General features: G+C 47.3%; 1 protein-coding gene across 2 annotated transcripts; it reads right to left on the bottom strand.

The window, feature by feature from the left end:
• Positions 1–9,755: 9,755 nt before the first annotated feature.
• LOC110070512 (class I histocompatibility antigen, F10 alpha chain-like) lies at positions 9,756–24,661 on the bottom strand. Of its 2 annotated transcripts, XM_078387944.1 has the most exons (6): positions 23,915–24,661; positions 19,982–20,260; positions 15,306–15,581; positions 13,802–14,089; positions 12,419–12,502; positions 9,756–10,273 (listed from the first exon to the last, which is right to left on the bottom strand). In XM_078387944.1, exons 1-6 carry the CDS (start codon positions 24,009–24,011, stop codon positions 10,245–10,247), a joined length of 1,053 nt encoding a protein of 350 aa, XP_078244070.1. In that variant the 5' UTR covers positions 24,012–24,661; the 3' UTR covers positions 9,756–10,244. The 2 variants fall into 2 exon arrangements, with proteins under 2 accessions (XP_078244070.1, XP_078244071.1); XM_078387945.1 differs by lacking the exon at positions 12,419–12,502.
• Positions 24,662–26,571: the final 1,910 nt, after the last annotated feature.

Genomic DNA, 26,571 nt, shown 5'->3' with positions numbered 1-26,571 from the left:
AAAGGGGGAAAGGAAAAAAAAAAAAACCTAGGTTGCCCGCAATTCCGGTCCAGATGAAGTTTATCTATCGGTAGGACAAGAGGATGAAAATAAAGCAGCGTTGTGTATGTTGTATTTCATAAAATAAATGTAAAACAAGAGGTTCTCGGTCTACAACTTCCAGAAATCCTGGCCAGCATGGCTTGTGATGAAGGCTTCTGGGTGTTTTAGTCCAAGAACCTCTGGGGACCCAGTTCTAGAGTGAAACTGAGAAGAGGGTGCTTTGGCATCAGGGAAGGTAAAAAGAGAAGCGCCAGGCGTCAGGTTGTGAAATCTGAAGACATTTAGAGGCAGTTTTCTGGATCTGGGCAAGTCTGGACGTCTGCTTCGTTGCTGACTTTGCAGATGGTCTTCCTAGCCCTGCTTAAAGACATCTGTATTTCTGGCCTCAGAAAGATCAGGGGGCCTTTCGTTTCATTTAAATATTAAAAGATAAATTTAACAATATATGATTTAAAATACAATTAAAAGAGTAAAACATGAAAACATAAAAAAATAAACATTCTGCTAAAATGCGGTTCAGGGACTCAGCTGTAATTATTAAAAGCCTATCTGAAGAGATGGATCTTTAGCTTTTTTCGGAAGGATAACAGGGAAGAGGCCATCCTCATCTCCCGAGGGAGGGCGTTCCATAGCCTGGGAGCTGCCACCGAGAAGGCCCTCTCCCGTGTCCCCATCAGCTGCGCTTGTGCTGGCAATGGGACCGAGAGGAGGGTCTCCTCTGCTGAAGGATGTTAAACCACATGAGGGAGAAGACACGACCTTGAGGGATGGCACGGGCCATTGGCCGAGGTGTTCAATAACAGTCCCCGAGCAAACAAACAAATATCCTTTCTTTTATAAAAGAAGCTGGTTGTATTTCAAAGTTTGAAGGATGCCAGTGCCTCTGATCCGGCTCAGTAACATCTTTTTAAAAAAACTGATAAACCAGTTTTAAAATGTAACTTTAGAGACCTGCCTTAAACATGGCAGAGAACATCGCAGGTTGACTTCCTAACTTGATGAGAAAATCCTTTCTTTTTTCCAGGGGCGAAGTATTTGGGGAGTGCCCTGTGTTGTGATTAGCACTGAGTGAGGCTCATCCTGAGTGAGCTTCTCGGGTTCATCCCTGAGCAATCTGGCTGAGAAATATTGAGTTTTCTTTGAAGCCTCTTACTGCTGCTGTTTCTGAGCAGGATGGAGCCATTTTGTGTCCTTCTCTCACACCTGACAGGACCTGCTTGCCCAAAATGGCTTCCATTCTAAGCACCCAAGAATGAACTGCCTTCCCCTCTCACATTTTTTCTCTCCCCTGAGCCGACTGCGCTCTGCTTTAGGCAAGGCCAACCAACCAAGTTGAAACTGAAAGCCACAGGCAGCTCTGCTGAGAAAGATGCTGGGTGTCAGTCGTGTAGTGTCTGATCTCTCCGCAGAGCCCAGGCTCTGAGTGAGGAAGGTGCCTCAAGGGAGGTGGTGGGCATCTCCGCCATACAGTATTTCCTGCTCTAGAAGCGGCCTTGGTTGGGTGCACTCCCCTCACATCCCATGGCTGTTCTTCTAGCCTTGGGGGGAAAACCACAATTTTCTTTTTGACACTTTCAAATGCAACAGCAATACCCCTTTTAATGGCCAGTTGAGCCCTTGCTTTCTGCTTCAGGTCGACTTGGGCAACAGGGGCTTCCTGAGGATGGAGCAATGCCTGGCCAGAGCCAAGTGAGTCTGACTACATCCCTGTCTCACAACCGCCCTGTGAGGAAGGCTCAGTTGAGGCATGAGGTGGGAAAAGCCTCCCCACTCCACCATGAAACTGAGGGGGATTTGAACCCAGATCTGTTGCATCTAAACACTGTATTCCGGATGTTGCTAAGTGCACCCAAATTCTCTTTTCCATCTTGGGTTTCTTTCCCAAGAGGGCTTTTGCCCCATTCTCAGGATTTCAATTTCTACCACAGAAATACATATCTGTATCAATCTGCAAACTTCTTCTGTAAGACCCAGAGTGGAGGCTGGACAGTATTCTTTCTTATAATTTTTTTTAAATTGTACATATCTACCCACAGCAACGCCTATTGGGTCCCTCAGCCCTGCACAGAGGAGGCTGGCCCTGTTCCAGAACCAGGAACAAGCTTCACACCCCACAGGGAACAAGGCCGGCCGAAGCTCTTCTGGGTGTTTCCTTTGGCTCCTTTTTTGTGTCCCAGAGAAACCTCAATCTGCATAATGGGAGAAGAAGGGCCCCTTCCCATTCCTGCCATTGGGGGGCATGAGGACAGGGTCAGGACACCCCGGAAACTGCCATGTGTGGCCTCATGGACATTTCCCCCCTTCCCAGTGAAAAAAACCAAAATGACAAAAATACTCATTTTTATATACTTTTTAAACTAAGGAAAAACAATCTGTGCTTGTACTTTACTTTTAATAAGGAAGAAGAGTTTGCAAAATTTGGTTGTCAATCACGTTCCTGAATTTCAAGGTAGTTGCAGAAATTCGAGTTGCACAGGTAGGCAAACAGGATGTGGGCAAGAGAAAGAAAGAGCTTTTTCTTTAGGCTAAATCCCTTCCATCCATGAGTTTCCCACGGGCCACTAATACTAACTCTATTTTTCTATGATTCTCCCTGCCCCAGGATAAACAACCTCAGGTGGCTTCCAGGAAATCATAGATGAATGGCTGGACGGCTCTTCTCCAGTGCTCCTTTCTGCTGCAGGCTTTGCTCACTGCCCAGCGTTCACATCCATACACAGTAACTGAGAATGCAAGCGTCCGGAGGATTTTGTTCTTGATCTCCAGTAACATGTCCTCACACTTGGCGGCTCTTTTCTAGTTCCCTTCACAGATGCCCTTCTGAGTCTCTGGCTTCTTTTGATTTCTGTGTTGTAGTGTGCAATATTTATTTATCGTTTATTGTTTTATTCATAAGCCACTTTTCTCCCTAAGGCGGTTCACAACAGTTAAAATCACACAATAACAATTTAAAAATTCTGTAGAAAACTATAAACATTGGTCAAGATTTAAGAACCATTTTGAAGACATTTTAAAAAACCTTTAAAATATCTAATGATGACTGTTCTGAGATATATAAAATATCTGAATATTAATTATTGAAAGGAATTAAATAAAATCTGGTCAAAACAAATTTTAAAACACATTTAAAAAGGCAGAAGGATAATTTCCCCCTTAAAACCTTTTCCTCAGCAGCAGTTCACATATTACTAACCCATCTGAACAGGATTAGCATCTCAGTGGGGATGGAAACCCACGTTCCGCCCCTCCAAAGAGAAAGTATTTTTCATTTTGTGCTCCCCCACTCAAAATTAAACAGAAGAAAGTATTAACGTCTTTTTAAATGAAGGCAAGGAGACCCTTTTCCCTTCCTCTTTCTTCTCAATGTTTCTGTGTACCCCCCAGTATTAAGCAGCATCTAACAAATTCAGAAAGCATTTTTTCTGATGTGGCATCAAGTCATTTTTAACTCATCGTGAACTTTTTTGAAGTTGTTCAGGAAGAGAGTAATCAGAAGTAGTTTCCCCTTCCGTTCCTCTGGAGGGGCGCCCTGGGACTGTGCAGCTTGCCCAAGGCCACACAGGCTGCCTCTCCTTGCAGGAGGCACAGTGGAGAATCAAACCCCCAGCCTCTGAAGTTGGATAGCTAACTTGCTGAGCTATCCAGCCAGGCAGCAGAAGGCACTGAAGCAGGGCCGGACTGCCCATCTGGCGCTTCTGGCAAATGCCAGAAGGGCCGATGGTCAAAAGGGCCGGTTCCTGCCTCACCTTCCCCCCCACCCCACCCCCACCCTCCTTCCTCCCCCCCCCCCGATACGGGATGGGAGCTGTCAGGCTCTGCTCCTGGGGCTTTTGCGGTGGTTGAAGTTTTCCAGCAACAAAACCCCAGACAGTGGCTCGTTCTGTTGCTTGGCGGGCGGCCGGTTCTGCTCCCTTCCTCCCGGCGGGGCGGGGAGAGGGAGGGCGCGCGGACACGGCCGTGGACGGACTTGCTCCCTCGCGCCGGTAGCAGCTTCCCTCCCCCACCCCACTCGGCCGCGCTCGCTCGCTCGCCTTCCCTCCCGCCTTCCTCTCCCTCCACCTCCCGACCAGCGCGTTTGTGTCTGGCGGAGGGAGATGGCGCTTGTGCCGGTCTCTTGGCAGTGGGCTTGTGTGGGCGGAATGGTCGGGGCCGCAGCGCAGCTCTGAGTGAGCGGCTCCCCCCGCCCCCTCTGCTTTCCCCTCCCTTCCGTGTGTTTGTATCAGGCTGGTCGCGGCGGTGGCGGCGGCGGCTGAGCGGCTGCCCGGGGCGCCGCGCTCGGCAGCTGAGCGGCTGCCCGGGGCTCCCGGCTCACAGCGGTGGGCGAGGGGCTCAAGGACCGAGCCAGCCAACCAACCAACCAACAAATGAAGGAAGGAGGGCGAGACAAAACAGTCCCCCCGCTTGCGACCAACCGACTCGGCCTCAGCGCGGCGGCCGCCCCCTCCCCCAACTTTGGGAAGTGGGGGCCGGACTCCCCTCCGGTCGAGGAGGGGAAGGCAAATCCTGTGGGAGGATTCCCTTCCCTCTCAGAGGAGTGGGAACTGCTTCCTCCCTTCAGCGCGCTTCTGAGGGCTCCAGCAGAAAGGGGGTGAAGTGAGGTATTCCTCGCGGCCCCCCACCCCAATATAGAGGGCCTGCTTGCTTTGTGTGTGGGGGGAGAAGTGGAGGTAGTAACAGGACACTCCCCCCTCCGCTCCTGGAGAGAGGAGGGCGGAAAACAGGCGGTGGGGGAATTTAAACATGACACATCCGCTCTAATTTCCCCTTTTCTAGGTCCCGAAGAGAAAGAAGGGGGATACAGTGGTAAGCAGCCAGAGAAAAATCTCCCCCTCTTCCCTGCCTCCCCTTCCCACCCAGTCTGATTTGTAGTGAAGGGAAGCACCTATTTCCATTCTCCATGTTTTTTGGGGGGGTTTTTTGCACACATACATGGGAGTGTGTGCGTGTTTAGTCTGTGTTTGGTATAGAACCTGGCTGACGTGGATCGTGGAAGTAGAAATTATAGTGAATAGAACGGCGGGCAACTGTTGGTGATTTGCAGGTGGAGTTTTTTGGATTTTTCTTCTTAAGAACAGAAGGGTTTATATACACAGAGAGTCCAGCTCTTGCTGCCATTTCCCTTCTCTTAAAATGAGCCTGATGAAATTCTATCTCTGCTCAGCATGCCTGATAAGCAAAACAATAAAAGGCACTGATTTTTGGCTCGTTTCTTCTTGCCACATAAACTGTTGTTGTTTGGGTCCCCCTGTTCATTTATATCTCACATTTTGAAAGATGCCCTGTCATCTGGCAAATCTGGTGGGTGGTGGCGGTTTCTAAATGTCATAGGTTGAGCAACCATTACAGAAAAAGTAAAATAAAAAAACTTACTGAATGGGTGATTTCAACTCAGATGATTATCATGTCTACTATTGTGGGCAAGAATCCCGTAGAAGGAATGGAGTAGCCCTCATAGTCAACAAAAGAGTGGGAAAAGCCTTAATGGGATATAATCTCAAAAATGATAGAATGATGTCAATACGTATCCAAGGCAGACCTTTCAACATCAAAATAATCCAAGTTTATGCACCAACCTCCATTGCTGAGGAGACTGAAAATGAACAATTTTATGAAGATTTACAACACCTTCTAGAACTGACACCGAAGAAGGATGTTCTTCTCATTCTGGAGGACTGGAATGCTAAGGTAGGGAGTCAAAAGATAAAAGGAACAACAGGGAAGTTTGGCCTTGGAGTTCAAAACGAAGCAGGGCAAAGGCTAATAGAGTTTTGTCAAGAGAACAAGCTGGTCATCACAAACACCCTTTTCCAACAACACAAGAGACGACTCTACACATGGAAATCACCAGATGGGCAACATCGAAATCAGATTGACTATATTCTCTGCAGCCAAAGATGGAGAAGCTCTATACAGTCAGCAAAAACAAGACCTGGAGCTGACTGCGGCTCTGATCATCAGCTTCTCATAGCAAAATTGAAGCTTAAACTGAAGAGAGTAGGAAAAACCACTGGGCCACTCAGGTATAATCTAAACCAAATCCCTTACGAATACACAGTAGAAGTGAAGAACAGATTTAAGGAACTCGATTTGGTGGACAAAGTGCCTGAAGAACTTTGGATAGAGGCTCATAACATTGTACAGGAGGCAACAACAAAAACCATCCCAAAGAAAAGGAAATGCAAGAAAGCAAAGTGGCTGTCCAATGAGGCCTTACAAATAGCAGAAAAGAGAAGGGGAAAAAAATGCAGGGGAGATAGGGAAAGTTACAGAAAATTGAATGTAGACTTCCAAAGAATAGCAAGGAGAGACAAGAGGGCCTTCTTAAATGAACAATGCAAAGAAATAGAGGAAAATAACAGAAAAGGAAAAACCAGAGATCTGTTCAGGAAAATTGGAGATATTAGAGGAAAATTTTGTGCAAAGATGGACATGATAAAAGACAAAAATGGAAGGGACCTCACAGGAGCAGAAGACATCAAGAAGAGGTGGCAAGAATACACAGAGGAATTATATCAGAAAGTTTTGGATATCCCGGACAACCCAGACAATATAGTTGCTGACCTAGAGCCAGACATCCTGGAGAGTGAGGTCAAGTGGGCCTTAGAAAGCCTGGCTAACAACAAGGCCAGTGGAGGTGATGGCATTCCAGTCGAACTATTTAAAATCCTAAAGGATGATGCTTTTAAGGTGCTACATTCAGTATGCCAACAAGTTTGGAAAACTCAACAGTGGCCAGAGGACTGGAAAAGATCAGTCTACATCCCAATACCAAAGAAGGGCAGTGCCAAAGAATGCTCCAACTACCGGACAATTGCACTCATCTCACACGCCAGCAAGGTTATGCTCAAAATCATACAAGGTAGGCTTCAGCAGTATGTGGACCGAGAACTCCCAGAAGTACAAGCGGGATTCCGAAGGGGCAGAGGAACTCGAGACCAAATTGCCAACATTCACTGGATTATGGAGAAAGCCAGAGAGTTCCAGAAAAACATCTACTTCTGCTTCATTGACTATGCAAAAGCTGTGGACTGTGTGGACCACAGCAAACTATGGCAAGTCCTAAAAGAAATGGGCGTGCCTGACCACCTTATCCATCTCTTGAGAAACCTATATGTGGGACAGGAAACAACAGTTAGAACTGGATATGGAACAATGGATTGGTTCAAAATTGGGAAAGGAGTACGACAAGGCTGTATATTGTCACCCTGCTTATTTAACTTGTATGCAGAATACATCATGCGGAAGGCTGGACTGGAGAAATCCCAAGCTGGAATTAAAATTGCAGGAAGAAATATCAACAACCTCCGATATGCAGATGATACCACTCTGATGGTGGAAAGTGAGGAGGAACTAAAGAACCTTGTAATGAGGGTGAAAGAGGAGAGTGCAAAAAACGGTCTGAAACTCAACATCAAAAAAACTAAGATCATGGACACTGGTCCCATCACCTCCTGGGAAATAGAAGGGGAAGATATGGAGGCAGTGACAGATTTTACTTTCTTGGGCTCCATGATCACTGCAGATGGAGACAGCAGCCACGAAATTAAAAGATGCCTGCTTCTTGGGAGGAAAGCAATGACAAACCTTGACAGCATCTTAAAAAGCAGAGACATCACCTTGCCAACAAAAGTCCGAATAGTCAAAGCTATGGTTTTTCCTGTAGTGTTGTATGGAAGTCCGGAGCTGGAGTCCCGAAGGCAGCATGTGTCGTTCTGCCAACTCCTGCGACATTGCTGGAACCAGTTGTATTGGCTCTTGCCTTTCCATTGGATCATTTCAGCAATGTGGAGAGGGGGGATCTGCTGCTTGGGTAACAGCCTATCCTCCATATTACCTTACCCGGGCTTCATGCTCTGGAGAGGACACTCCTCGATTCAGAGCATGTTACCATAGTCTCTTGAGACTGAAGGATGCCTATATATATGTATGGAAGTGAGAGCTGGACCATAAAGAAAGCTGACTGCCGAAGAATTGATGCCTTTGAATTGTGGTGCTGGAGGAGACTCTTGAGAGTTCCCTGGACTGCAAAGAGAACAAACCTATCAATTCTAAAGGAAATCAACCCCGAGTGCTCATTGGAAGGACAGATCCTGAAGCTGAGGCTCCAGTACTTTGGCCATCTCATGAGAAGAGAAGACTCCTTGGAAAAGACTTTGATGTTGGGAAAGTGTGAAGGCAAGAGGAGAAGGGGATGACCGAGGATGAGATGGTTGGACAGTGTCATTGAAGCAACCAACATGAATTTGACACAAGTCCGGGAGGCGGTGGAAGATAGGAGGGCCTGGCGTGCTCTGGTCCATGGGGTCACGAAGAGTCGGACACGACTAAACGACTGAACACACACACACTGAATTTTTGCACAGGAGTCCTTTATCTTTTTTAAATTGGAGCATCCTTCTGCCTGTGTTTTCTTAATGGGTGTAGGAATGTTTATGGAGGGAGAAAAAAGGGGCAGGATATATTCTCTGGTGGGAGAAGGAGATGAAAAAAAATAAGCAGGATTCCCTTGCTTAGTGTTAGGAATATACTGTATAATGTGGAGATATAATTCAAGTTGCTTTTTAAATATTTTGCCTTCAGTTTTAATACTCCCTTGAAAGTCTGTTTATGTGATATGTTACTGTTATAATTGTAGAATCTGTATATTTTGTATTGTAGTGCTTATTTATAAAAACATGATTTCTTGGTCATCACGTGGCCGCCCGTGAGGTGCGTGCCCTGCTGACTCCTGGGCCGCGGCGTCTGCGGGCTGTGATATGCGCTCACAGAGCGGCGCTGTGAGCGTGGCTGACTCAGCCTGGCCCCTAATATTCAACCTGGCCCCGGCCCGGCGAGAGGAGTCTGACTGCTGGCCGCGGCCCCATCATAGACCCTAGGATCTTTTCAAACATAAGAGAACAAGGGCTTCATATATCTGCAATGGAAGATTTAAGTAAAGTCTTGATCAAATTTAATGAGAATGCCACAGCTGAAAATTTGCAGTGTGAATTAACTAGTCTAGCTTTGCATTGGGACAAATTGAAGACATCAGCGCTAGAAGAATACACTGTAAGGGTGTCAAGAGAAATGCCCATGGAAGATCTAAGTCAACAATTTGATGAAATGGAGCTGTTAAATAAGCCATGTGCAACATGTAAGAAATGTGTCATTTGTTGCTATCAAATTCTATGGCGCTACAATTTATTAACAGATGCCTATAATGTGATAGGTCTAGCCTACAAATTCCTACTGACTCTATCATTTACTCAAGTTGCTTGTGAGAGAAGCTTCTCCACCTTGAGGTTCATCAAGAATCGACTGAGGAATACTGTATCCCAGGACCATTTGGATTCATTCATGTTAATGGCTACAGAAAAAGAAATCCTCATGAGTCGTGATTTGGATGCCATCATCAACAGAGTTGCAGAGAGTAGTGAAGCCCTGCAAAGTCGTCTTATTCCTTGATAACGTATCATTCCTAATTCTTTCCAGTATTAGTAGGGTTCAAATTTAAAATGTTCAAATCATAAACGAGGTGGAAAGTTCTTGAGCTGAGCCTTTTGTTCCTGGTGGAAGTGTTGATGTAGGAGGATCTGCTACTTATGGCTTGTTCACATTGAACGTTTTGTTGCAGTTATGTTTAATGATCTAATGTTTCAATACATTAAAATAGCTATAAGATCTCACATTGTACTGTTGGTGTTTTTTGTTTAGAGAGCACTAGCATTGCCAAATTTAAACATTAAATTTTAATTACACTTTTTGTTAAATGTGATGATTTTATAGGTTTAGATTTCCTGATGCTCCTTGTTATTTATACAACCAGGGCAATGATTGGGATAGGGAGAACTCGTAAGCATGTACCAATACCACTATACCAGCAACGCCCTTTCAGCGCGCCACAATATCGTGAATGGAGCCCACAACAGGTGGGCCTGTGTCCCCCACAGCCGGTGGGCCTGTGTGCTCTAAATGCCAGGGCCGATTTTTGGTCCCAGTCCGGCCCTGCACTGAAGTCCATTTAAAGGACCACTTTCCCTTTTCTCCTTCTTATCGGTTGGTTTCCTCCCTGCCGAGCAGGCCTCTCCCACATCAGAAGGTGTATAAATGTTCCCAGCCAGGGAAAGAGGTGCTCGTGAGAGTGAGGAAGTGTCTTGGGAAGAACTGCTTCTGAACTCGACTGAAATAAGGTTCCAGTGATGGAGGACTCAGTGAATGCTGCTTTACAAGGGTCCTCCCTGTTGCTGGTGCCCTGCAGAGAGAGAGAGAAAGTCAAAATATCAGAACTGGAAGGGGGTCCCCAGAGAATCTCCTGTGTAGTCAGAGGAGTCTTCTAAAACCTCCACCTCAGGAGCTGTTCTGTCTCTGCTCTGCATAAACACCACCAGGGAAGGAAATTTCCCAGGCTAGGACAGTTGTCGAGGAATTGAACTTTGTGCTGATGGGTCTTCCATGTAACCCCATCTCTCCTGGCGCTTCCCTCTGGAGCACAGAAGTACATTTAATTCATCACCAGGTGTGAGAAAGAGATGAAGGAAAAAGAGATACCGGAGAGTGTGCCGTCCCCTTCTCCAGATATAACCACATACGCAGAGTCAAAGGACGAGGGAAAGAAATCAGAGGATAAGGAAAAAGAGAAGGAGGAGAAAGACAAAGGAACAAAGGGAACCAAAGAGGAAGCAGAGGTTTGCTTAGTAGAAGAGATAGAGGAAGGAAAAGGGGTAGAAGTAGAGTTGTCAATCAGGGAGGAGGAAGAGTCAGGAGAGAAAGAAGAGAAGATGGATGGAAAAAGGGAAGAGAGAGAAGGTGAAAGAAAAGGAGAGGAGGATTTTCCTAATTTAAGAACAGGAGGATTGCTTCCAATACTGGAGAAATTTCAAATAAAGAGTATACCAAAACCTGTAGAATGGACTGTAATGGGGGATCCAAAGTAATATGAGCGATGGAAGAAACTAGCCAAACCGGATTCCTATTTCAATCAACCTCTTCGGGAGGACGAAGGGGTGACGCACCCTTGTTGTGGGACTGTATGTGCCATGAGAAGCAATCATATCCGCAAGTTGAAGGGTCAAGCGAGGTTTGGCCCCGCTCCCTTTTGAATTGTGAAGAAAAGAATGTGAGACCGTTGTCTGACAGTTATGAGGAGAAGAAGGTTGGACCGTTGTACGTTAGTTATGAACCGTTAAAGAATTTAAACTTGTTAGAACCAGTGGAAGCGGTTATAAATCCATTTGAAATTGTTAACAATAAAAATGTTGATTTTCCCCCCAGAAAATAGATCTCTTATTTTTGCCTCAGAAGGGGAACTGGCTCTCTAAACGTGTCAAACCCAATCATACCTGGTCTCATGGATCTATCCCTGTGGTGACTCAAAGAAACAGAAATCATCAAAAACAAAATTATAAACAGATTTCCTACATGTAGGATTTGGGATGGTCCAGTTATAGTTTCTTCGAATGATGGGAGAGAAGCTGAGAGTCTCAAACATCAAAGGTTAGTCTTCAAAGGGGAGACACAAACCCCTTTAAATTAGGGGAGATATAATAATTATAATCCAATACCATCAAGTAAGTTCTGACTTCCGGTTCCGCAGAAAGTTACCTAAACCACTCAGCTATTGTAATCGACATGGCATTAGAAGCCTATTCCCCCCCCCAAAAAAAATGTTCATGTGTAGATGAAAATTTAAGCAAGAGAATGACCAGACTAGATGGCGCTCAGCTGCCTTCCAGTCCAGGAGAATTGAGCTTTGGGGATCTAGATTTCATGGATTCATCCTCAAAGATTTAAGCCCCAGAAATGGCTTCTGAAATATGAAGGGTAGGATAATGTGTTCAGGGTTGAAATTACAGTGGTAGCCCGCATAACGACGATAATCCGTTCCAGGAAAATCGCTGTTAAGTGAAATCATTGTCATGCAAAAAGCCTTTCCCGATTGGAATGCATTGAAACCTGGTTTAATGCGTTCCAATGGGGAAATTACCTCGTCGTCCAGCGAAGATCCTCCATAGGAAAGCCATTATGAGAGCGCTGATCAGCTGTTAAAATGGCTGTCCTGCGAAGTATGGGTCTGGAAAACGCAGGGCAGCCATTTTAGGAACCTGATGATGAGCTGTAAAGATCGTCGTCTTGCGAACAAACGGTTCGCGAAGCAAGGACCTAATCGACGTCCAGTGAAAAAAAACCATAGGAAACATAATTTTGCAATTGCTATACTGACTGCAAAAAAGTCACCATCCTGCGGATTCATTGTACAGCGGGGTTGTTGTCATGTGAAGTACCACCGTACACTCTTGATGTCCTATCCGCTGCTTGATCTTTAAGGACAGCGATCTTCATGAGCATCCCCAACAGAACAACAGACACCACCCAAGAAGTGTGTTCTGGGCATACTCACTGCGAAAGAAGACAATCCCAGCAGCCGTCAGGAGGAGAGCAGCCAGGACCCCGAAGATGATTCCCACAGTGGGCCACACATGAGCTAAAACAAAATGAGGCACAGACGTGGCTATTCAAGGAAAGTGGCACCAGGAGGTCCTGAGGGCTTCAGAGGGAGGTGGTGCTCGACTGACCCAGCAACCTCTCAGATGTGAAAAAGGAGCTTCGTCGATGGGCCAAATCCCTCCCTGCCCTCAGCCTGATCCAATCAATACAAGGTCAAACACAGCAGGCTCTCCGGGAAGAACCCGAAACCTTTCCCCGATCAAGGCATATGGTTTGAACCCAAGAGTTCATCAAGGCATCAGAGCCCTGACTAAGAGCCACGGAGGGCTCCCAACCTCCCTGAAGAGATCTCACGCCTTCCACACTCCCCACAGAAGAGCACTGTGAAGGACAGGAGGCTAGTGTGCCATCCTCAAACAAAAATGTACAGGAGGAGATGTTTGGATGTGTAGAAGGAGTGCTTATAGAGATAGAGGAGGAAGGAGTGAGTGAAGAAGAAGATGTTAGAAGTATGTCTGGCGGAAGACAAGGAGGAGGGTAGAGGGGAGGAGCAAGAGTTGATAGTGTGGGAGGAGGTTATAAAAGAGTGGGGTGATGCGCGAGAGTTTAGAGTCGAAACAAACCAGACGCAGAGACGTACTGTACTAGGGATTGCGCAGTTCAAACAGAGGGGAGTAAAGCTACTTCTAATAAGGTCTGTGATTAGTCAAAAGATTTTCCAAACCTGACTGGTGGAGGATTGCTCCCGGATCCAGGCATACTGAGGCAGGAGGGCAAGGGGGCTAGACCTGTAGAATGGACGGTAGTGGTCTACACCCGCAACCAAGGTGGAGGGAGGAAGTTGATTCGTCCCAGGCCCTCTTTCAACAATCCACCTCTCAAAGGGGACTGGGCGAGACACCCCTGTTGCGGGACAGTATGCGCCGTAAGGAGTACCCCCTTGAGGGTGGTAACGGATCACAAGCACTTTGGTCCAGCCCCAATGTGAGGAGTGACCTGTTCACGCCAGAAGCGAAGGTCTTGAGTTACAAGACTCTATCCGAATTGAGTTGTTTTGATCCACTTGATCTAGTTGAACCCAAAGTTGATGAAAATAAAGTTGAACCTGTTGGATTTTTAAAACCGCCTCCGTCTCTTATTCCAGCCAAAATGAGGGGACTGTCACCAGCTTTTGAAGAACCTGATCACAAGCATGTGTCTGTTTTTTTTCCTTTTGTCCAGAACATGCTATAGCCCCCTAGAGTGTTTTTGCCCGGGATGGTGCTCCTTTTTAGACCCGTCCCGTGCGAAAATTCCTCTCCCACCCCACAGCCATCCCTCCCCTGCAGCTGCTCACCACCAGGCGCTTCCCAGGCCAAGACAAGAGGCTCCATCAGGCCAGCGTGATCGATGTGGCATCGGTAGAGGTCTCTGTCTCCAGTGTTGATCTCGATGCTGAGCCAGGCGTGGTAGGTCCCATCGGAGTTGGGAGCGACGTTCCTCCGGAAGGTGTCCTGCTCCAAGATCTCCCCGCCCTTCCTCCAGGTGGCTTCGATCTCCTTGGGGTAGAAGCCGTGGGCCTGGCAGACCAGCATCTCCCTCCCTTTGGAGACGAACGTGCGGGTCACCTTCCCTACTGGGGCCTCTGCAAAAATGACAAAATGAGCACCAATGGAGGCACCCAAACCTCTCTTAACGGTGCGACAAGACAGCGAATTTATTCACTGGACTGGGCTAAACATGGTCTGAGACGAAAAACGATCCTTGCATCCACACGCAAGGAAGATGTCGTTTGGGGACAGGAAGTCACACCGCACTTTGAAGCAAACCTATTAAGCCCTTTCCTTCCAGCCTGTTCCCAAAGCTGTCCAAAATGTGAGATACAGTAACGTGCAGTATAACCTGAAGTTTCTTGCAGGGAGGGATGGTGTCTCTGGGGAGCAGAAAGGGATCTTCTGGTGATCACCCATCCCCACTCAACCACCCCGTTCTGGAACTGAATAGCATAGATGTAGATTCTCCATGGTCCCTTGGGAACCCTCACATTGGGTGTCAAGGGAGAACGTCCCCGTTTGCAACCAAAGAGCCTCGCGGCTTCTGGGGGAGGAGCCCCCGGCCCCTTGGATGAACTGACTCCGATCCCGTGGACAGTCAGATCTGAGAAGGGGCTCTGAAGGGCTCCTGCCTCAAAAGGAAGAGGCTGCAGCTGAAGCTCCTTTCTATCTGAGAATCCTTTCATTCTTTGATGAATCTTGGGATGAAAGCCGGCAGCCTCATCAAACAAAAACAAAAAACCCTCCTCACGCTCTTGGGTCACTCTTCAAGGGACGGGACCCCTGATGGCCAGCTCACCCAGAGTGAAACCATGCAGTGCAATACTTATCTGGGGAAGCACTGAAGGAAAATTTTGAAAAAATACATATATGAAAAAAATTTAAAAAATCAAATTAGAGACAGTAGAAAGAAAGGGAACGTTGGCAACATAGACCACAATGCAAAACTCAGGAGAAGATGCCACAGAAAACGTCACCCCAGGAAACACCCAGCAGGGCTGCTCTGCATTGATCCTTGTGATTATTTGGTCCAGAAACAGAAATCAATCCATCAATCTATCGTCTATCTTTTTAATGGCACCCCCTACAGAACAAACACTCTCTGGGAGGTGCAGATGACTGCATTGCATCCCCCCAACTACAGTCCAAAGCAGGGAATAAATGGCAGCCGGACTCCTTTTGGGCAAATCATAAGCCAAGGGGCTGTTCAGGTCACAGGTGGGAGCAAGCGGGAGAGACGGGGAGGCAGAGAAGATGGCCCTGGTTCCCCAGAAGGAGACCTCCTTGTTCCTCCATCCCATCCCTCACCTCTCCTCAGCAGCCTCTCCTTCCCGTAGTTCAGGAATCTCTGCAGCTCCTCAAGGCATTTCCCCTCCAGGTAGGCCTTGAGTGTCTGGGCAAAGGCAGGAGTCTTCTCCCACTTCTCTTTGGTGATCTGGGCCTTGGGATCGGCTGCCGTCCAGGTGAGGGTCTCCTTGTCGAGGGCGAGGTGGTCTCTCCCATCATAGGCGTCCTGCATGTGCCCTCTTTTGCTCCCGTCCTCCCTCAGCTCACAGCCGTACATCCACTGCAGGGAGTGAAATCCTGAAAGGGACCCACATTGGGGGGTGAGAGGAAGACAGAGGAGAAGGGCAGTCCCTGCCACCACCACCCTCAGCCCCACTTGCCAAGCCCCACAGCAGACCCCAAAGAAAAGGGAGGATTTGCCTCAGGAGAGGCCAAACCACTGAGAGATTCTCCACTATGGGTAGCCCCTCAGGAGAAGAAAGGGAGCCATTTGAGGGTCTCCTTCTTTCCCTTCTGCGAGCAGTGCCTGACTTTCAAAAAAATGAAACCCCAAGAGATACCCCACAAAAGGGCAGAAGGGGTGCCCCCAAATAGGGGGCAGCCCCCTTCCCCTGCCACCTCTGGGCCCCCAGAAATGAGGCTGCCCTCACAAACACACACCAACACCCACACCTGCCTCTTCTCTGCCGGACCTTCTTCCCCACTTCCACTCGGCCCCCCTGGAAAGATGGAGCCGACTCTCCCTCCAGCGCTTGTGGGTCAGAAAGGCTGCCACAGACAGCCCCTCCCCAGCTGCCCCCAAAAGGCCTTCGGGGGGTATCTCCCTCCCCATTTGCACCCTTGGGGGGGGTCTGATCTTCTCACCCCCCCATCTTGGCTGCAATTTCTGGCAACCCTGAAAGAGGAAAAGCAGACCTCTCTCTTCTGCTCCACTGCCTCATGAAGATGGTATTTGGGGTGTGGGTGTGCCTGAGGTTTGCTCATTTTGGGGAGGATCCAGAGAACAAGGAGGACCCCCGGCTCTCCCCTCACCCCCACTTCCATGTAGAAGAGGGGCAGCCATCTTTAAAGAGCTTTGATCCCCCTTTTTCCTCCATTAACTCTCGACCACCTACTTCGAGGGAGGAAAACCCACATATTCTGGAACTTCTGCTTGGAAAAGGGGCTCCACCTTGCCCAAGACGAGAAGGGCAGAGGATTTGGGGGAAAGTGGGGAGGAGATCCGCTTTGCCCCAAAGCAAAAGGGCTTCAGTGCTGTGGCCTGAATTCAGGTCATTCCTCTGCCCAAGATGGCTGCCAGCTGATCGCAGCATAAAGTGACCCTGTGTCATGAGTTCAGCCGAAGAAGATCTGGAATCTGAGGGGTTAATTACAGCTGAGGGAAATGCTGGGCAATTAGTGTCACAGACAGCTGAATCACCACCAGATTCTCCTACCCCACTAGCCAGAGTGAGGGACAAGCTTCAGCAGAGACTCACAACACAAATATCTGAGGCTCGCATGAATGTTTCGCACAGCCCTGAATTTTAACAGGTCGACCAGCCCTGAATTTTAACAAGATGGAATGTTTCTAGGAGTTTGATTTTTGTTGCTACGATATAATTTGTACCTAGATGCTTGGGAGCCTGTGGAAGCAACAAGTCAATTCTCTCGTCCACGCTCCTGCTTATCTTGAACCTTGCTCTCTTGACCCTTGGCTTTTGGATTCTGACTTCTGACTATGGTCTGTGTTTTGGCTTTGACAATTTGGCATCTATTTTGTATCTCCTGGACTTCTGACTTTGGACTTATTGGACTTTCGCCTGCTGCATCCCCTGGAAATGCGACACCCTGAAAGGCACCGATCACCCGAATTACCCCCATAGTCCTGACAACGTGAGAGGGACACAGACACACAACACGCCAGCAATTTGAATATAGGTTCAAAGGGTGATTGTGAAGAAAATGTGAAATGTCATAGAAAACCTCCCCGTATGACGGTGTTTCCCAAAGTGTGTGCCATGGTGCTATGGGGTGGAAGTCCACTTGGGGTCACAACGGCATCCTCTGGTCCCTCCCTCTCCCTACTCCCCCAAAGTGTCCTAAAACAGAATTTGCTTGCACATTCTCTGTTGTCTGTGCACGGGGGAGAGGGGTCCCCAGGTCCCAGGACTGGGTGGTCCTGCCTTCCTGTTCGCAAGGGAGTCTTTTCTGCCAACCCCCAGCCCTGCAAAAAGGGCAGCTTCTCTGGATTCCCCCCCCCCCCCCCGCAGCTGCTTCTCTGGGAGAAGTCAGGCTACAATACAAGGCTGGGTCTTAAGCTATCTGTCAATAGCACAGCCTCTGATACCATCTAGTGACCAGTCCTGGTAATACAACCTGGAAAGGAGTATTCGTGTGCTTTAATACACACACACACACACACACACACAGAGAGAGAGAGAGAGAGAGAGAGAGAGAGAGAGAGAGAGAGAAACTATGCCACATATATTTTCCTTTTGCAATCCTTCCATACAATGAACGGCCCTACAGGGGCTCTCCCACAGAACTCAATTAAGGCTGCTCTTAATTGGAGCGTGAGGCTGACTGATCTCACTGGAACTAGCAGGTAAAAAGTGAGATCAGATGTATTTTCCATCTTGACCGGGACTCCAGTTGAGATGAGAAACTGGGAGGAGAGGGTTGACCCTTTGCGAATTTCTGAACCACCCATCTCTGTCATTTATTTTAAAGATTCCTATTACTGTAATTCTAAAGATCCATCCCAATCCAATACAAAGGAAAAAAATGGCTGAAACCCTGTCGCTCAATGTAGCAACTCACAACTAGAGTAGATCCACTGAATCAGTTGGGATTTGGAGAGTCCATTCCTCTGTAAGTTCCAATGATCCAAAGGGACCTACTCCAGTAGCAACTTACTATGTCAAGCAACAAGATTTCAGCCACCAATTAGACACAAAATAAGAAAATGAACACCAACACAAACATCTAGAGCAGGGGTCTCAAACTCAATTTACCTGGGGGCCGCTGGAGGCAAAGTCTGGGTGAGGCTGGGCCGCATCAGATTTTCCGCCAAGCGGAGCAAGAGCCCGAGGAAGCCGCCCAGGAGTTTCCTTAGTCTGGGGCTCGGAGGAGGAGGAAGAGGGGAGTGGAGCCCTCGTAGCCGGCCACAACCCCCTCTGGCTCCTTGTTCACTACCAGCACCACCAGTAGCAGCAGGACAAAGAAGCGGAGAAGGGAGGGAGCACCGGTGACCGCCTAGCCGGGGGGGGGAGAAGGAGGGCACAAGATAAAATTAAAAAAAAAAGACTCACATGATTTGCCTTGCCAAAGGAAAAAAAAACCCCACCGGTACCCATGAAATGAAAGAGAATGGGGGCGGGGGCCCCCACTGGTGCGCACACAAGCACACACAAACAAGGGCCCCCCTCCAAAAAAAGGTGCACTCAGCAGCAGCAGCTACCCCCACCATGACAGGAGAGCAAACTTTGCGAGGCGAACCCAGGCAGCCTCCAGTGCTGAGGCGGCTGAAGCAGGAGGAAGAGGAGGAGGAGGAGGAGGAGGAGGAGGAGGAGGAAGCACCGCCAGGCGCTGAGGCAGCCACTGGCCAGGCTGGTGCTGGGGGTGTCGAGAAAGAGAGCCAGAGAGCCCCTTCCCTGGAAGAGGTGGCGGCGGCAGCTGCTGTTGGCGGCTTGGAGGGTGTAAGAGGTGCTGTCTTGAGGGAGAGCCGGCGAGGCAAGGCTTTTTTGACTCTTTACAGCAGAGGATGCATGGGCGCTTCAGGGGGCAGGCAAGGCGGGGGCCACAAATATCATCTGGTGGGCCACAAATGGCCCCCGGGCCGCATGTTTGAGACCCCTGATCTAGAGAGACGAAACAAGCAAAAGAAAACAACCCTTGGATGTGCCGCTGGTCTTTTTGTCACATCGGACCCCAAAATAATCAAGGGCAAGGGTCTCCAAGCTGCTGCCCTCCACCTGACGTGGAATACAAAGCCCATCAACCCCAATCAGAACTGGTGGCACAAATGGAAGAAGCGGTTTGGAGGCTGCCTAGTGGATGCTGTCTAGGATTCTAATGGTGACCAGAAGCGACACCTTTCATCCCTCTCCCCACAAGGGCACTTTTCTTTCTTGGACTTTCTCCCTTCTTTCAGCCAGATCTGCACAATATTTCCATCCATGTCTTTCAGACAACTGGAGGGACTGGAATAGGATCAGGGGACCTCCCCTGTCGGCCACCTGTGTGTTTTTCAACATTTGTGTCGCTGAAGAGAGAAGTGTGAGTGCTCTGTGAACCCTCCACTGTGGATCAGGACTCTTTTAGCTCCCAGTTTAAGGGAACTCCTCAGGAACAATCAGGGACACTTCTGTGGTGAAAAATACCCACAGTTCAGGGTATTTAACAGAGAAACCCCACCATATTAACTTTGCCTTGCCGACCCTCTTGATGACCCTTCCATGGGTGTCCACACACATCCAACTTCCCTTCCTGTGTTTACTGAGGCTCGAACTGGACGGCCACAACACATTCCCCACAGCTTCCATGGGGCTAATCTGAGGAATAGTTTGTGGGGTGAGGAGAGAGTCTTGATTGGGCTGAAAACCCTGTTTCCTTCTCTGCAACAGCCACCTCTCCTCACTTTCCTTCCCTGGAAGGGACGAAAACAAATGTAGGGGTTGGGCAAAATCCTGCCGTCTCTCCCGCCCTCCATTCACCTCCGCTGTGGTTGTAGCGATGCTTCAGGATGGCCAGGTTCTCTCTGAACACCTGCTCGTTAACCTGTTCTATCTGGGTGTTCCTCTCCCAATATTCCAGATCCTCTTCCTCCATCATCTTCTCTATCCAGGGCGCTTGAGGCTGCACTCTCCGGGTGATGCTGTCATAATGGCTGAAGAGCTGGCCGTCCACGTATCCCACTGCGATGTATTTGGTAAAGCCCTGATTGGGTTCAGACATAGCAGTGGAGAAATAGTGCATGGAATGCGAGGAGGAGCCTGGAAAGGGACGGAGAGAATGGGCAGAATTAGGAGGGCCTGCAGATAAGGGGGGAAAACCCTGAACCCCCCCATTCCTTTAGATACACTTTTCAGACAGTTCCCACACTAGACTCCACCGTCAGCCCCTAGACTACAATTCTATCTGTACACAAAAGAGGCCTCTCCGTGGGGTAAGAGGTGGATCCTCACAAGCAAGAAACACAAAAGACACCTGGACAGGGGGTGGTGGGAAGGAGGGAAAGGCGTCCCCCAAAAAGGGGGGGAAGTGCAGAAGTAGGAAAAGTGAAGAAGGATATCTTTGGAGGAAGGATGGGGTACAAGGAGGAATAAAAAAGGGGGGTGAAGGCTGCCCATTCTAGGGTTAACAAATAAGCATTTTATTATTATTATATCTCACTCCATGCACCGCTTTTATTCCCATTGCTTCTTCCACAACGCAGCAATTGTATTTAGTTTCAATACAACTTAATTATTGTAACGTCTTGCACATGAATACTTGTGTAACTTTATGTATCTGAATGTATCTGTATCTGTATTAGAAACTGCTTTTACTGTAGACTGACCCTGACTTAGATCTCTTCTGACTCTTGCCACAATCACACCAGGGTGCTAACTTTACAAACACACCCTTGCATATCAAAACACATGGGGCCTCAATGGCCTTCCATCTGCTAGCTGAGAGATATCGCCCCAAGGAACAGAACTTTCACTTCCCAAAACAACAGGCCTGCTCAGAGGGCAATTAAGGAGATAATTGGCACCCTTGGTATGCGTAGGGAGGAAGCTAAGGCATTTCCATCTTGACACCAAGGGAAAAGCTGTTACTTGAAGGCCACCATATACAATGCAACAATAAACAAAACGACAGAGATAAAACGAATATCTGGGTACTGTCAAATCAGACACATAGTCGCCATCTGAGTAATTCATAACCTTAAGGCCAAGGGGGCATGCGTATCATATACACATTCAGGTATAGCCAATAAGTCAGACCCACAGAACATTTAGGGCCAATGGGCATAGAGATCCAAAGTTTCGGGTTCAGGACACCAATCAGAATCTAACTGTTTATGGCCCTTTGTGTGTATTCCTATAAAACATCCATGCACCCGTGTTTCGGGGCTCTTCTCTGCTTTTAAGAGATTGGGCCCTAGCTGTGTAATTTAATAAATAATTGGCATTCTATACAGCTGGTTGTCTCGTGTCTTAGTCTGCTGCCTCTGCCGGAGAATTGCCTCAATTTTCGGGGTTAACAGGGGTGTTCAAAGGTAGGATGTCTGGAATTGGAAATCAGTGGTCGAAAAAACTTTTATACACCGTTTCATGGAAATCATGTCATCTGTTTCCCATCCTGTATTTGCACACCTATTGTTCCAGCAGTAGCTTTTTTAAAATCAAGATTAAACTGTGATGATGACCTAGAGAAGGAACCTTTTAGCAAGTTTTCTCTCCTTGTAGTGTGTGTGTGTGTGTGTGTGGGGCGGAATTTTGGTCATTGGGTAATAAAGTCTGTTTCAGAAGAAGGACCTAAGGAACAAAGTGGGCCTGTGAGTATCTAGAATTCACCTGTTTTTTTGTAATAAAAGCTGTTTTTATTGAAAAGCCATGAAGATGGTGTGCCTGTAAGCCTCCTTAGTACATCTTCTCTATCTGACAGAAAGCTATTTTTTTAAAGTCAGTAGAAAGCATGCCTCTGAACATGTGCAGAGTACACAATAGACTTCCTCACAAGGGCCCCTTGTTTACTGGACTCTTGTCCAAGGGCAAAAGTTAGGGTGGTGCTATGTGTTGGAATTAGACCTGAGGAAAACATTCAATCCGCCTGGAGAAATCTGGGGGTGGGGGGGAACAAAGGATGTTTTTGTGGCCTTGCCAGCCAATAAGCCTCTTGGAGCAGCCATTTTGTGTCCCTTTCTTCTGCCTGACAGGCAACAGCCTGCCTGCCCAAAATGGCTTCCGTTCTCATCAGCCAAGAGGGAACTTTTCCTTTTCTCTCACAATTTTTATCTCCTCAGAGCAGAAGGAGCTCTCTTTTGAAGGAGGCTGACCAACGCAGAGCCAAAACCGAAAGCTACGCCAACTTGGCTGAAAAGGATGCTGTGAGTCATGGACACGGCGTCTTGTTTCGCCCTCCCAGAGGCCAGCCTCTGAGCGAGGAAGCTGGATCAAGGGAGGCGGTGTGTGTCTCCATCATATTTCCTTCACCAGGCACACTCCCCTCACATCCTCCTCTCGATTTTGCCTCCTTCACAGCTGTATCTGGTGGAGACACGTGGTTGAGGACCTTCCCTGTGGTGGTTCTTTTAGACTCTGGAACTCCCTGCCACTGGAGGCCAGCCTGGCCCCCATCTTTGCCCTCCTTCTGCTGGCCGATCAAGATCTTTCCTCTTCATGCAGGCTTTCCTCGAGTGAATGGCTGCCTGAGTGGGTTTTAAATGGATTGTTGTACTTTACGCCCTGGAATGTGTCCTGGTGTTACTTTTGTTAGAATTTTTTTTTGTTTGATCTTTTTAGTATTTGTAAACTTACTGTTTCTAGCTTTAAATACTTATGTCAGCAGCCTTGGGTACTTTTTAAGGGGAAAGGCGGGGGGGAATAAATAAACATACACCTATACTTTTGGCCAGTTGAATGCTTGATTTCTGCTTCAGGCAAGCCTTGTGCAGCATTTCAAGGACTAATCAAGCCATGGATTCAGCCTTCTGGCCCAAATTCTGCATCTCTGGCGGCAAGAACCTATTTGAATTTTACAACATCCCAGTTTGACAAGAGCCTTATGAAGCAGGCTCAACTGAGACATGCAAAATGTGAGCTGTGTTGAGGTTGCAAAGGCCTCTCACTGCCCTCCCTATGAATGCTATGATTGAGGGGGATTTTAATTCAGATCTTTTGCATCTATGTATTATCCTCTGGAGGTTCCAAGAGCCACAAATTCAGCACTTAATTTTTTTCTTTCCCAGCTGGGCTTTCTTCCCCCAATGTTCTGTGCCCCATGATTGCGATTTCTTCTTTTGCCATGGAAATAAATCTCCATATTAGCTTGAAAAGTCCTTCCATTGGGCCCACGATGGAGACTGGACCATTTCCCGCCCCCCACCTTCTGGACTCTTTTTAAAAAGCTCATTAAAAGAAATCGTAAATATTAAAAATCTGTGTATGCAGAAAAGGAGAAACGAGGTGGGAAAATGTCAGTGAAAAAGGGAGGAAGTCCTTCTCATTCCTGTTCTCTGGGCCTGTCCAGAGTGCCTGTTTTGGATGTCAAGTGATGTCAAGGGACGACTGAGGTGGAGTGGGGGGAAGAGAGATGTACCATTTGATGTGCCCCTTCTCCGACCAGCAAATAACTGCTCGAAGCACAATCACCTGCCAATTAAGCATTTACCCCATCACTGTGGAGAGTCAAAGGGAGTGGGGAAAAATTATGTTTCTCCTCTCCCTCTGTGGGCGCCCTTCTGTTTCCCCCCCCCCCCACTTCCCTTCCCTGGCCCTTCCCAAAATGTTCATGGATTTATAGTGGTCTGTGTTTTTCTTTTCCCTGATCTCTTGCTGCTCCCTGCTGGAGAAACCGCCCCCCCCATGTCGCCCGCCCCCAAAGTCATTCGATCTCGGGGAGAAACCCCCCCCCCCAAAAAAAAGGATCAAGAAACTCACTAAGCGCCGGGGATCCTTTAGTACCGGAGGGGAGGGCCCAGCCTGGCTCCCCAAGAAGCAGGAGGGCGACCCCCACCAGCCAAAAGCGAAGCGCCATCGCCTCACTCCGAAGCCGCTCCGCTTTTGCGCCCGCATCTCCTAGGCAAAAGGTTGAACCAGAAATCACAGGTATACCCACACTTCCTGATGGAGAACAGAGAGTGCGGATTGGCTGCGGGGAAAAATATTCCACCAATAGGCAAGAGGATCCGCGAAATTGTCATCGGCTGCCAGGTAGAGGACGCACCGCAGGGCAGACAGCGCTGGAAAGCGAAAGCCAGTTGGTGCGCGCAGTTTTTTTTTTTTCTTTTTCCGGGAATCCCCTTTGAAGTGACGCGCCTGCCATGGAGGGGGAGGGGCAGGAGACTAGAGGGGGAGGGGGATGATTAGGTTATCCGGAGGCTCGGTCCTGCTAGCAAAAGAGCGGTGTTGTTGTGTTTGGGGGGGGGGGGAATCCTAATGGACTAAATTTAAGTTAATGTTGCTCCCAAATGACACATTTTAGATTTTCTTCCTTCTGTCAAGGAAAGAGGTCAGAAGAGTATCCAGTCAGGAGATTTCGTCTAGGAATAGCTGACATTCCCATCCCACAATCTCCCATCTTTCCTGTGATTCTAAAACTGACCCTAAACATGGTTAAGTCTTCCTTTGACAAAAAGACTTCTGGAACAGTCCGTGAATTGCCACTTCTTTTAGAGGTGATGGGTGTCTTCTCTCTCTCCTCCAACCAGGTCCGGGGGCCAAATCACTCGGGGGGCCACGTTTGCATTAAAAGGCATTTTTATTGTGGTAAGGAAAAGACTTTAAAATATTTTTTCAGAATATAATTATAGCCCAATATATTAATACTGTATTGTAATATTAATATAGACATGAGACAGCTGTAAATTGGCCACCGCCAATTTACATTTTTTGGGGAGGGAAAACACCCCCTACCCTTCATCCCTTCTCCATCCAAAAAGGCATCTCCCCACCCAGGGCCCTTCACTGCACCGCCATCGCCACACCTGTAAGCACCGGAGACTCTGGAGTTTTTAAAGTCCTGTTGCCATCTTGGGCGTCAGCATTTCGGGACTCTTTGAATTGGGCTAAGGCCCAAATTGAAGACAGATGAGGAGGAGCAGAGAGAAATGAGAGAGAGCAGCTCTTTCGGAGGGGGCGAGAGTGATGCCCATGCATAAAAGGAAAATCTGCCCAAAGGGAGAAAAGGAAAAAAGATTAGGTTGCCTGCAATTCCCGTCCAGATTAAGTTCATCTGTGGGCCAAGAGGATGAAAATAAAGCAGCATTGTGTTGTGACGGACAGGTCAGTAACCACTCCTGTCCATCACAATGGAACCCTGATTTAACAACCAATGGGTGAACAGAAAAGGCGGAACTAAGATGATATAAGAAGAATGGAAGATAGTTAAAGATCAGTTAGGGATGAGTTAGAAGTTAGAGTTATATATATATATATGTATATACACACACACACACACACAGAGACATACACACACACACACACACACGTGTGTGTGTATACACATATACATATACAGTGGACCCTCGACTTACAGACGGCTCAACTTACAGACTTTTCGAGTTACAGACTTCTCTGGCTGCAAAATTTAGGTTCGACTTACAGCCAGAGAATCAACCTACAGACCAGAAAAAAACCAAAATGGAACAAAAATGGAACAAAAACGGCCAGTTACAGGATTAATCGGATTTCAATGTATTGTAGGTCAATGGAGACTCGATCTACAGACTTTTCGACCTGCAGCCACCATTCCAATACGGATTAATTCCGTAAGTAGAGGGTCCACTGTACAGTATATACATATACATATACAGTAACTCTATATATGTTGCCCTTGGTGAGGGGTGCTGAGGACACAGCTGTGAGGGAAGTGAGGGGACTCTGCTCTGGGCTTTAGTCTGAACTGTATATATGCAAATCCTTTCTTGGTAACAATAGCTGATATTGAACTTTTAAGAGATCAATGCAAAGACATGCCTCTGAGCATGTGCAGAGGCTCAGCCGTTTTGCCATTCTTAATCTGACAGGACAGCCTTTCTTTTTTTTCCTGTGAGAGGAAAAATGGTGATAAGTTCATTATTATTTATTTATGTGTTTGTTTCATTTCTAGTCCATCTTTCCCCTGATGAGCAGACTTAAGGTGTCTCATAATGGTTAAAACAAATGTGATGAAAAGCACAATAAATTGTAAAGTAAATATATAATAATAATAATAATAATAATAATAATAATAATAATAATAATAATAATAATAATAATAATAATAATAATAATAATAATAATAATAATAATAATAATAATAATAATAATAATAATAATAATAATAATAAAAGAATTGATAACTTAAAAAGTTAAAAACACTCTTGAAACTGACATATGCCCGGCATCCAGGAGGGACTCAATCCTAGTTCTTAATTTTTACAAATTTTTAGAATTTTTACATTTTTGCCATCTTGGATTCATAGTATATGTTTATTGGTTTCACTGTTTTTAACAATTTGTAATGCCACCCACAGTAGACCTTTGGTCTAGATGGGTGGGGTAGAAGTCGAATGAATGAATGAATGAATGAATAAATAAATAAATAAATAAATAAA

This window comes from Pogona vitticeps, chromosome 2, assembly GCF_051106095.1.
Source record: "Pogona vitticeps strain Pit_001003342236 chromosome 2, PviZW2.1, whole genome shotgun sequence".
In the NCBI taxonomy this organism is placed as follows: domain Eukaryota; kingdom Metazoa; phylum Chordata; class Lepidosauria; order Squamata; family Agamidae; genus Pogona; species Pogona vitticeps.
Note: the sequence above shows the minus strand (reverse complement) of the source record. Positions and strands in the feature narration are given on the sequence as shown.